We start from the raw sequence: 12,447 nt of genomic DNA, 5'->3' as shown, positions 1-12,447 counted from the left end.
CGTTCTAAATATGTACATCTATGTAGTAGTTGTACCTTAAATATATTAGTTTTAGAGTATATTAGTTTTCAAAAGCATGAGTGAAATGACCTCGCAGCAGCAGATGACATCAGGACAACAACATTGTCACGTGAGCACCGCGGAAGTGACAGTCAACTTTTTGTTGATGCGGAAGAGAGACAACCAAGCCTGTTGTTAATGAAACATAAGTAGCAGCTAACAAGAAGAAATAGTTTACAGTTGTATCTAAAGCGACAGGTTAAAGTTTGACCGACATATCTAAAGCTAATGGCCGGTGGTAATTTACAGGTGAGTGACAAACTTTTCGTAAGCTAGCTAACGTTACCTGGTTAGTTAATTACATAAGACTGTGTGACATCAAAAGACACGTTAAACCAGTCTGCTTTTTGATGAACTGTCCGCTGCTATTCACCTTAAATGGCTAATTCAGGGTGTGAAAGTACGTAAATGTGAACATAAAGATGAACTAACTCGGTACCAGCCTTAATAAGTAATAATAAATGACGTTATTAGTTGTTATTTTTTAATCGTAATGTTTTGAGGATTAGCTAGCTAACGTAACATGTTAAAAACATTTGAGAATCCCTTTGGCTAGTGTTAGCCATTTATAGTGGTGGAAAGTAACGAAGGAATAAACTTAAGTACTGTACTTAAGGAAAGGTTTGATGTACTTGTACTGTAATTATTTGAGCATTTGATGCTACGTTCTACTTCTACATTTAACGTTGTACTTTTTACTCCACTACATTTATTTGACTATAGGTAGTGGTTACATTTCAGGTCACATTTAACATATAACGCATTTGACAAGCTTATCAAATACAGAACATTAAGTTTAAACCAGTGGTTCCCAACCTTTTTGATACAAGACCTTCCAAAAAAAAGCAGCATATTTAGTCAAGTCCATTTTATCTAGGCCTATATAGCCCAATATCACACATTTGCTTCAAGGGGCTTTACGACCTACAGCATACAACATCCTCTGTCCTTAGACCCTCGATTCAGATGAGGAAAAACTCCTCCCAAAAAAACCTTAAATGGGGGGAAAAAAATTAAGAAAGTTAAGGAAGAGCAGCAGAGGAGGGATCCCTCTCCCAGGACTGAGAGACATGCAATAGATCTGTACAGAATAGATCAACATAGTAAACTTACAGTATGGACACAATTATAGATAGATGGTAAACAAATATGAAGAAGTTTAGGTTAGGGTTGCACGATATTGACAAAATGTGATATTGCGATATCGATTATGAATATTGCTATATCGATATTAATTCGATATTTTTAAACGTATTTTTTAAAAGTTATGGGAAAACGCATCAAAATAGATTCCTAACAAATACAACACAAGGTTTATTTAAACTGACGGTCATATTGGACTAGTCCAACATGAATAAATAAATAAGGACCATGTCTACAGAACAGGACATGTTGGACAGTATAACATAAATAAATAAAGAGCATGTCTACAGAACAGGACATATTAGAAACCATAAAAATAAATATTAAAAATATCGCGACACTTTCGATATAATATTGCGCAACGTGATATCGCAATATTGAGTCGATATATCATGCACCCCTAGTATAGGTCCAGTGTCATGTTTCAGAGGTCTTTAAAATGTCTCCTTTAAACTTTAAACATGGTTTCAACTAGGGCTGAACGATTCATTGCATTTGCGATAATATCGCGATATGTTAAGACGCGATTTCCTAATCGCAAAGGCTGCGATTTGGTCACGTGACTCGCAAGAGCAAATCAGTCTGCACGCCGCAGAGAAAGCATCATCTTAACTTAGCACGCTAACGCTACGCCGTACCTTGAGCAGATTTCTGTCATTCAAACAACTCTGAGTTGTAGTTTAAAACTTTTACAGCCATTTTAATAAAATGAAGGGTTTTATTCGGGCTTGAGTCCAAACATGCAGTTAATGGATACAGGCACGCAGAACTGAAGGCTCGGTTAGCAACCATTAGCTCTGATTAGTGGTTAGCTCCAGTTAGCTATCTCTGTTATAAAGATATGGAGTGGAGGAGACTGCTGCGGGGAGGGGTAACAACCAGACTCTGATAAATGGCGTTCGGGGAGCTTTCACAACAGCGTGTCTGCGTTGTTTCAACGGTTTTATTAGTACAGTTAATCCCACGGCAAGACCAGCAGCAGCATGCTACTGCTAACGTAACGATAGCCTCTCTGTCTCTCAGTGCAGTGTTGACACTGTCATGCACGCGGCACGCTTCTTCATGAGGGGGAGGGGCTGGAGGCAGCTCCTCTGTGTGCGCTGTAAAAAATAAATAAAATACACCGTTGTGTGTATATATACATATATACTATATTTTTACTTATTTAACTGTCTAGTAAAGTTCAAAGACATTGTTTAAAAAGTGCAATCCACATGTTTACATATGTTTATTACAGTAAATGATAATTAAATGTAAATACTACTAAGTGTGGTAAAGCCACATCTTTGTTTTTATATTTCTGCAATCTGCACTTTAGTTTGTGTGATTAGTTTCTGACTTTCATATGAATGTTTCCACCAGGCGGTCGGTGCTCAGTATACTACTGGGACTGAAGTAGTTAATAAAAGATGTCATTCATATAAATTCATGCGTCACCTGATTTCATCATCACATCCAGGCCTGGCCTCCAGGAAAGACCAGTTTGTTTAATCTATCTAATCTTGTGTTGTTCATACTATACAGTGATTTATTGCTCGTCTCTGTTGAATAATACAGAAGACAAAGAGCTTAAAAAATAATCGCATATTGAATCGAAATTGCAATATTTTTGAAAAAAATCGCAATTAGATTATTTTCAAAAATCCTTCAGCCCTAGTTTCAACAGTTTGAGGTCCAAAAAGGTCAAACTAAGCTGTATTTCACTAAAAATAGAAAAGATTAAAGAAAAGTCCAAACATGTTCATACAAATGTCTTCTTTCATCCTCCATTAATCATCTCATGACCCCTCCGATTTATTTTTGTGATCATTTGGAGGGGGCTGACCCCTCAGGTGGTGGACTAAACTACCTCACTGTATAAAGAAAGTTAAAACCAGCTCCAGCTCGACCAGCCACAATATCCGTATTGACTAATATACAATAGTATGTCATACTTTACTTTTTATACTTTAAATACATTTTGCTTAAAATACTTCTGTACCTTTTCAAATAGTTAATACCAAAATAATTACCTTAGAATCTAGTTATATTAAGTAGTATTTTCAATGAGTTACTTTTACATGTTATGGAATGTTTTTACTGTGTTGTATTGGTACTTTTATGTTTAAATGAATCATATGATGCTCATTTTCAGGTTCATAATTGTATTTAGAGGTTATATCAGAATAGGTTTACATGGTTTAATTTTCTAAAAACACCATATATTTGTTGTACTGCACATTGCTGCAGCTCCTCTTTTCACCCTGTGTGTTGAGCTCTCTGTTTTAGCTACAGAGTGAGACATCTTACTTCTGTTCCATATTTGTTGGGAGTCGCACATGCTCAGTACCTAGGTAAGGACTACTAGCCAGTCAGAAGCAGAGTATGAGGGCGTGCCCTGACAGTACCTAGGTAAGGACTACTAGCCAGTCAGAAGCAGAGTATGAGGGCGTGCCCTGACAGTACCTAGGTAAGGACTACTAGCCAGTCAGAAGCAGAGTATGAGGGCGTGCCACGCTAGCAGCTAGGCGAGCATTATAACGTGTGTTCCAAAGTGACCACGTTTGTCTCTGAAGTAAAGGCTGGACTACAATAGAGCTGTTTGGAGCAGTTTGTGAACAGTGTTTTCTGTTGGAGAAGTCCCTTTGGGGTGGACTTTGGGCTTTTTCACTTTGTAAACCTATAACGTGCACACAAAAAAGATATATAACACAATAAAGGAAAGGGAAAAAGCATAATATGAGAACTTTAATAAATGATCAAACACTGCTCTTTCATTACCACTTTCTGGAAAGGCACCCAATATAAAAAAAAACTTAAGTTGCAACTAATGGCTAGTTAGGCTAATAAATAATGTACTAACTGGGAGTAATAATTAGATTTCCAACATATATAACAGCATTATTATCAAATAGAAAGCGTAAACACTCCGCAAAAGCAACCTGGCAAAGTTGTGTTATTAGCTTCTAACTACAGAGCATGTGCACATTAATTATTAGCCATTATTAAACACATTGTTAACTACTAATAAAGATTTGTAAGGGTGCCATATTACAAGGTGGTTTCCTGAATTATTATTCTTCATGTTGTCTCAGAAAGCTATAGATCTCGCCAGCAAAGCTGCAGCGGAGGACAAAGCCAAAAACTACGAAGAGGCACTCAAATTGTACCAGCATGCAGTGCAATACTTCCTTCATGTTGTCAAGTGTGAGGAGCCTATTCATGTTTGATTTCTTACAATATTCTGTGTTATTTTAAAAAAAACAAAAAAAATATTCAAACATCACTTCTATCCAACACCGCACCATGATCTAAGCTACTTCCTGCGTTGCAGATGAGGCCCAGGGAGACCGAGCGGCGCAGAGCATCAGAGCCAAGTGTGCCGACTACCTGGACAGAGCCGAGCAGCTGAAGGAATATCTCAAGAAGAAGGAGAAGAGTCCTCCGGCCAAACCTGTCAAAGAGTCGGATGACAAAGGGTGAGTCAATATCCCACTAAGCTGGCTTTGCCAGACCATCCACACGCTGTGGAGCGGAGGAGGGTCTGGCTAGTCCACACAGCATTCCTGGATGGGAGAAAAACATGCTCTGGTTTATTGGCATTTCTTTAAACCAATCACAATCGTCATGGGCGGCGCTAAGCTCCGCACGGAGCCTCTGTTAAATAGTCGTGCCAGAGAAAACTCAGATTGGACAGATAGTCTAGCTAGCTGTCTGCATTTACCCTGCAGAGATCTGAGGAGCAGTTAACCATAGTCCTCAGAAACCAACTAGCTCCGCTACCTTCTTCGTTGCTCTGGTTGGTTGTAGAGCTATCCTATTGCGTGCAGAGGGAATTTGAAAGACAACCGTTTATCCCGCCCCTCGGATTGAGCCCTGCCAATGGTGTGTTCCCAGACCCAACATCTGGATGTGGGTCTGGCTTGTCAGGCTAAGAGGAAGGTGACGGACATACATGCATCCGGCGGAATATCCTGCGGCACCGGAGCAATCCCTGAAGTGGAACGTCGTGGATATAGACTAATATCCCAGTATTTGTTGCTGTGGTGATTTTCTTCAGTACCTTTATCATCACCACCCACCAAGACCAAAATTAAGAAAAGATGACACCGTAACTACAATATTCAAGACCATTTAACAAAATAGTAACAAAATAGACAATAAACCATATAAGCATATGCATAAATGACAACTCCATAAGCCCATCATACACGTCTCTCCCCAGCACAAAGCTTCTTAGGAACCCTCCAGAAAGCTCAGGTGCTTTCCCCATTTTCTAGTATAGACATCCAATCTGGCAAACCGTTTTATATGGCTTTTTTTTTTTTCTCAAACGCCCCCACCCTAGCCATCTCACAAGCCCGCTCCTGGATTGACGGCACCCCTTCATTCCTCCATCCTGTCAAAGAATCTGTCTGGCTATCATTAATCTAGTCTGGACCCAGCTTCTTATATGCTTATCTATCCCGCTTAGGACTGCCCCATCTCCCAGAACAAATCATCTTGGGCTGAATGGAACCTGGGTTCCTGCAGTCCGACATAGGTTATCATGTATCCTGGTCCAAAATTCCTGGACCTTATCACAATGAGTGGCTTTTTCTACAGTATACACCTATAGTATTATAGGCAAAGTAGAGACAACGTTTAGCCACAGCTATTTAACTCTTGTTAACCCACTGTAAACACACAAAGTTTATGTTTACATTAAGTGTTAATCAGCAAAATGTGTGTGTGTGTGTGTGTGTGTGTGAGAAACCTGCATTGTTTCCATCCATATTTACTTCCTAGCGGTCCTCTGTTCCCCCGGCTGTGCTGGCACATTGCTGCGTTTCTTGACCCGTTCGTTCAGTGGAATACTGGGAAACCATTGGCAGAAATATGTATCGTGTCATACACAAGGCAAAGAAAATGGGAAGCCATTCATAAAAACATTGCTCCATAGCTATGGACCACCACTCCACAGGGTACCTTTTTAAGTTGAAAAGAAGTTGTTTAATTCCAAAAGATTTGACTTGAAAGAATGGCTGAAATCGTAATGACTGGAATAACTGACAGAGATCTGTTGTTGAAATGTTTAACTCCCTGCAGACAAATTTTTTTTTCATGCTTCAATTAATGGAATTATTTAATTCAAAGTGCACCAAATGAATACTTATAATTAGTACCCAATTACAGAATCTTTTTCAGTGACCTTCCTAAGAATGTGCAGTGTCATATCAGTTTCTAAGAAATGATAGTGATATAAGATCATGCATAGATATTATCATACCCCTGTGAGATTACATAGAATGAAATTGATGAACGATAATATGTGTTGGAAGTGTAAAACATAGGTAGGAACTTTTCTTCACTGTGTATGGGAATGTGCATTAGTGAGTCAATTTGGGGCCAAAGTTGTGGACTTCCTGAATAACTGGTCAGGTACAGTGATTCCCCTGATTCCTGCCGTATGTTTATGTTTACAAGGGGACAGATCACACCGAATATATCAAAAATAACTTTTTCTGTCATTATGGTGGGCTCGGAGTTATTTTAAGACACTGGAAAACTGCGGTATCTCCTAATCTGAAAGACTGGACTAATGCAATGGTGGAGACAGCATCATATGAGTTTATGCTTTACAAACTGTCGGCTAACAAGGAGGATGGGATGACCCCTTGGGATCTTTTTTGGACCTGCTCAAGGGCTAATGAAAATTCAACCGAAGAAAGCAGAGACTAAATACAGCATAGCTTCTTGGTCCTTCTGTAAAACAAAAAAAATGTAAATGACAAAAAAGAAATGATAGGGATCTGTAAAATCAATAGTGCATACCATACAAATCGCTGTTCACTGTTTATTAACGTGCCAAAAAATCACATGGTGGACTGTTGTCATTTCATTTCAGGGACGAAAATGGTGATGGGGACGACGCAGAGAAAAAGAAGTTTGAAAATCAACTCTCAGGTGAATGACGCCGTCACTGCATTGAACGAACATAGAGGCAGATGCAGCAGTTAAATATGACGTGCAACACATCATCATCATTGCACGACATTTCAGAAAATAATGAATGATTTCATCTATAAAGTGTTTATTAAACCCATCCCTTTTCCAGGTGCCATTGTCATGGAAAAGCCAAACATAAAGTGGGACGATGTAGCTGGACTCGAGGGGGCCAAAGAAGCCTTAAAAGAAGCCGTGATCCTGCCCATCAAATTCCCTCATCTGTTCAAAGGTACTGAAAACAAGCGACCTCTTAAACCTCCTGAAAATGAATTGTATGTTTCTAATACAGTGTCTGTTTGTGTAGGAAAGCGAACTCCTTGGCGGGGGATCCTTCTGTTTGGCCCTCCAGGAACAGGGAAATCCTACCTGGCCAAGGCAGTGGCCACAGAAGCCAACAACTCCACCTTCTTCTCCATCTCCTCCTCGGACCTTGTGTCCAAGTGGTTGGGGGAAAGCGAAAAGTGAGGCCCGGGTTCTTTACACCAGGGGTTGTCAACATTTTTTTAAAGTGCTCATATTATGCTTTTTTCCCTTTCCTGTATTGTGTAACATATCTTTTTGTGCATGTTATAGGATTACAAAGTGAAAAAGCCCAAAGTCCACCCCAAAGGGACTTACCATCTCCAACAGAAAACACTGTTCACAAACTGCTCCAAACAGCTCTACTGTAGTCCAGCCTTTACTTCAGAGACAAACGTGGTCACTTTGGAACACACATTATAATGCTCGCCTAGCTGCTAGCATGGCACGCCCTCATACTCTGCTTCTGACTGGCTAGTAGTCCTTACCTAGGTACTGTCAGGGCACGCCCTCATACTCTGCTTCTGACTGGCTAGTAGTCCTTACCTAGGTACTGTCAGGGCACGCCCTCATACTCTGCTTCTGACTGGCTAGTAGTCCTTACCTAGGTACTGTCAGGGCACGCCCTCATACTCTGCTTCTGACTGGCTAGTAGTCCTTACCTAGGTACTGTCAGGGCACGCCCTCATACTCTGCTTCTGACTGGCTAGTAGTCCTTACCTAGGTACTGTCAGGGCACGCCCTCATACTCTGCTTCTGACTGGCTAGTAGTCCTTACCTAGCTACTGAGCATGTGCGACTCCCGACAAAGATGGAACAGAAGTGAGATGTCTCACTCTGTAGCTAAAACAGAGAGCTCAACACACAGGGTGAAAAGAGGAGCTGCAGCAATGTGCAGTACAACAAATATATGGTGTTTTTAGAAAATTAAACCTATTCTGATATAACCTCTAAATACAATTATGAACCTGAAAATGAGCACAATATGAGCACTTAACTGAGAGAGACGGAGCAGGGACCCCACACTACATATATTGTATAAAATGAAGTTGCATAATTAACTGGGGCTGCAATAACGTGTAGGCTGCCTAAAGCCTTTATACTTACCTTTTTAGTGCATAGAATACTAAGCTAATACAATAATTGTTGCCATGATTTTATAAATCGTTTAATGTTAAGCATACATGTGGTGCTGTAAATCCTTAGGGTGAACTGTATCTGTGGATGGCGACCTTAGTGACTACCTTACCTATAGGCCAGTAAGCTGATCATCAATGTGTATTTTTTTTTCACAAATAGGCCCATTTATATTTGCTAATAATATGTTGGATTCATGTTAAGACTTGACAAAACTTTTAAAAACATACAAATTATGATACATCATACCATATCATACCATCCCCCCCCCCCGTGTCTCTCTCCAGGCTGGTGAAGAGCCTGTTCACTTTAGCCCGAGAACACAAGCCATCCATCATTTTCATCGATGAGATCGACTCCCTCTGCGGCTCCAGGAGCGAGAACGAGAGCGAAGCAGCGCGCAGAATCAAGACGGAGTTCCTCGTCCAGATGCAAGGTGAGCAAGAAGAGATGCCCTTAAAATATCTCTGATCGGAATCTGAATAGCAGTAGTTTGTTTATGAAGTGTAAAAAAAAAATGTCCTCCTCCTCTCAGGCGTCGGAAATGATAATGAGGGGATCCTGGTCCTCGGAGCCACAAACATACCATGGACATTGGACTCTGCAATCAGGAGGAGGTTAGTTTCACCTACTGTGTAAAAATAATAGTCCCACTTTGCCAGCTCTTCCTCCACAGCGCTGCGGAGGAGCGTCTGGCGAGTCCACACAGCATTCCGGGATGGAAGAAAAACCTGCTCTGGTTTATTGGCCAATCACAATCGTCTTGGGCGGTGCTGAGCGCTGGGAAAAGCTGCGGTGCCGCTGCAAAATAGCCTCGGGAAGGAACTTGTTTTGGTGGAACGTGTACGTTTTAAAGGTTGTTTTAGTCGTGCAACAAAAAACTCTGACTGGACAGTTTAGAACGCCAACACAAAGAAAGCCCAAGGCAACGGATATCCGGCCTAAATTAGTGAAATCTGGCAGAATTTCCGTCGGCAACGGAGCAATCCCGGAAGTGGAACGTCGAGGATGTAGACTAAAAAATAATGACCACGTTCTCTTTAAAAAGTGCAAGGATAGCATGTTTTTTTAAATTGACTCACAAATGACAATTCTTGATTATTATTCCTAAAACGTTTGATATTAATGAATGTCCGTTACATCCAAGCCATTGCCATATGAGTTGCTACTTAAGACTATCAGCTCCACACAACTCTCTGTATTTCTCAGCATGACTACTGTATGTTCAGAAGATTGTGTCGTCCGGAGACTTTTGCGCACAGAAACGCCATCATGTTTTTTAATCCTCCGTGTCCTCCTTGGCTACTAGCAACTGCGTGGAGGAGGAGGGGGGGAAGGGGTGGTGGACGATCACGGAAGGCTCGTATCATGTGGACACGCCGACAGTTTTCTTGTCATTACTTAGAATTCCTCATGTGGCCGACATAACTTTCTTATCAATTTGGGGGGGAAAAAGAGTAGACCTCTGAGGCATGGTCTCAAACTAGTTTTATTCATGTCTGTCAGGTTGCGTCCTATTTTAGTTTGAGGCAAAAACTTTTTATTAGACAAAGTGAACATTGTAGCTGGAGTGCCACAAGGCACCAAACAGTCTCACACTCTGTAGTGAAAACATCAGTTCCCTTATCTCATGCCACTGGAAAAGATGAAAGGTTCTCAGAAACGTTCAAGGGCTTCGAGGGAAACTTTAAGTGGATAACGACTGAATCTTTTGTGTCTTAGGTTTGAAAAGCGAATCTACATTCCTCTGCCCGAAAAGCACGCCCGCTCCTTCATGTTCAAACTGCACCTGGGCTCCACCCCCAGCGAGCTGACGGAGGCCGACTTCATCACTCTGGGCGACAAGACAGAGGGCTACTCAGGGGCGGACATCAGTGTTATCGTTAGGGACGCCCTCATGCAGCCTGTCAGGAAGGTGCAGTCAGCCACTCACTTCAAAAAGGTAAAAAAAAATAAAATAAAAAAAAAAAAACCCCAGTAACAGTTAGACTGCACTTGTAACTTCACCCTGTCCTATTTCAAACTGAAAGAAAAGCTCAGTCCATCTTGTGAAGGGCTTATTGAATGGCTACAATCTACAGTAGTCTCAAATCCAAGTCTCCTCCAGAAAAGCTCTTTTTTGGGAATTGAGCAGGAAAATATGTTCCAAAATAAGACAGATGTCTCGTCACCTATTGGATGAATTGCATTATAATTTGATAAACATATGCACACCCCCCTCCAGATGTACTGTAATCCCTTAATTTATCATCAGGTCAACATTTTAATTTTGTCCAATGCTTTTTGTTCGTTTACGACTCAATACCTCCCAAACTGACTTTGTCATTAGCCTCAGCTGTTGTGTTTTGTGCTAATTGGCAAATGTTAGCATGCTAACATGCTAAACTAAGAAGATTGTAAACATTAAGTATGTTAGCATTTGTCATCGTGAGCATGTTAGCATGCTGATGTTGGGAATTGGTAAAGGTACAGATTCAATTATTGGCAATTTATCAAAGAACACTGACATTTAGCATTTAGCTCAAAGCACTGCTGTGCCTAATCCAGCCTTAATCGCTGCGATTATCTCCATTGCTCTTGTTGGGGTTTTAAGTTAAATCTTTAACAAGAGAGTTCACTTATTGGGAGACATTATTCATTGAAGAAAAAGTTAGAATAGTTCCTCATTCTCACCCTAAACTAGCCTGTACAACTGTATGAATCTGTCAGACAGACATTACAACCGTTTCTTTGTGTTCTTATTTCTGTCCATCCACACACCAACGCACACTAATTAAGGTCCGCGGGTCATCATGGAACAATCCCGACGTTGTGGTGGAAGACCTCCTGACTCCGTGTTCGCCGGGTGATCCCAACGCCATAAAGATGACGTGGATGGACGTTCCCTCAGAGAAACTCCTAGAGGCAGTGGTGTCCATGGTAAGAAAAGACGTCGATCAGTGTTAATGACAAACACAAGGCGGCTGCAGTGATCAGCAGATGTATTGTGACCTGTGTGATGTTTTTACGTGCAGCCCGACATGCTGAGGTCACTGACAAACACCAAGCCCACAGTCAATGAGCAGGACTTGGACAAGCTGAAGAAGTTCACTGAGGATTTTGGTCAAGAAGGCTAATAACACTCACTCTCTCTACTCATTAATAAGACTGCAACAGGCGACTATTGTCTCTGTCGATTATGCTTGTGATTATTTGATTAATCTTTTGTGTGTCCAAAATGGTGGAAAATGTCCATCACAGGTTACTGGAGCCCAAGGGCATAACTTTGTTTTGTTTTTGTTTGTTTTTTGGGGGGGGGGGTTGAGATCTCCACTTTTGAGCAAAATTAAAATTTTGAGCTTGTCAAACACTTCTAGGGATTCTAGGGAATTTTTCTGCATCAATTTATGATGCAAATGTCTTTAATTATGTAAAGGAAATTAGTATTAGATATATATTTTTTTTTGGTTTGCACTAGCCTGTAAATTCCACCTATAAAGTTCTTAGTTAATACGATTAAGCAACAGAAAACAAGCTTATATTAAAAGGTAACAATTTAAGATAAAACATTTTTTTTAACTGGATAATTCACTAAAATGATTAATCGATAATCTTAATTGATGAAGCTTTGGCCGATCAATTAAAGGTCCTATGACATGCTGCTTTTTGGATGCTTTTATATAGGCCTTAGTGGTCCCCTAATACTGTATCTGAAGTCTCTTTTATATAGGCCTTAGTGGTCCCCTAATACTGTATCTGAAGTCTCTTTTATATAGACCTTAGTGGTCCCCCTAATACTGTATCTAAAGTCTCTTTTATATAGGCCTTAGTGGTCCCCCTAATACTGTATCTGAAGTCTCT

General features: G+C 40.6%; 1 protein-coding gene across 1 annotated transcript; it reads left to right on the top strand.

The window, feature by feature from the left end:
* The first annotated feature begins 146 nt into the window (after positions 1–146).
* Positions 147–11,959, top strand: LOC144523804 (vacuolar protein sorting-associated protein 4B-like). The gene is made up of 11 exons (XM_078259671.1): positions 147–309; positions 4,278–4,389; positions 4,517–4,661; positions 7,070–7,128; positions 7,280–7,399; positions 7,475–7,631; positions 8,895–9,043; positions 9,143–9,224; positions 10,330–10,549; positions 11,386–11,526; positions 11,622–11,959. The coding sequence occupies exons 1-11, from the start codon at positions 289–291 to the stop codon at positions 11,721–11,723; spliced, it is 1,308 nt and encodes a 435-aa protein (XP_078115797.1). The 5' UTR covers positions 147–288; the 3' UTR covers positions 11,724–11,959.
* The last annotated feature ends 488 nt before the right edge of the window (positions 11,960–12,447 follow it).

Source organism: Sander vitreus, chromosome 9 (assembly GCF_031162955.1).
Source record: "Sander vitreus isolate 19-12246 chromosome 9, sanVit1, whole genome shotgun sequence".
Taxonomy (NCBI): Eukaryota; Metazoa; Chordata; class Actinopteri; order Perciformes; family Percidae; genus Sander; species Sander vitreus.
Note: the sequence above shows the minus strand (reverse complement) of the source record. Positions and strands in the feature narration are given on the sequence as shown.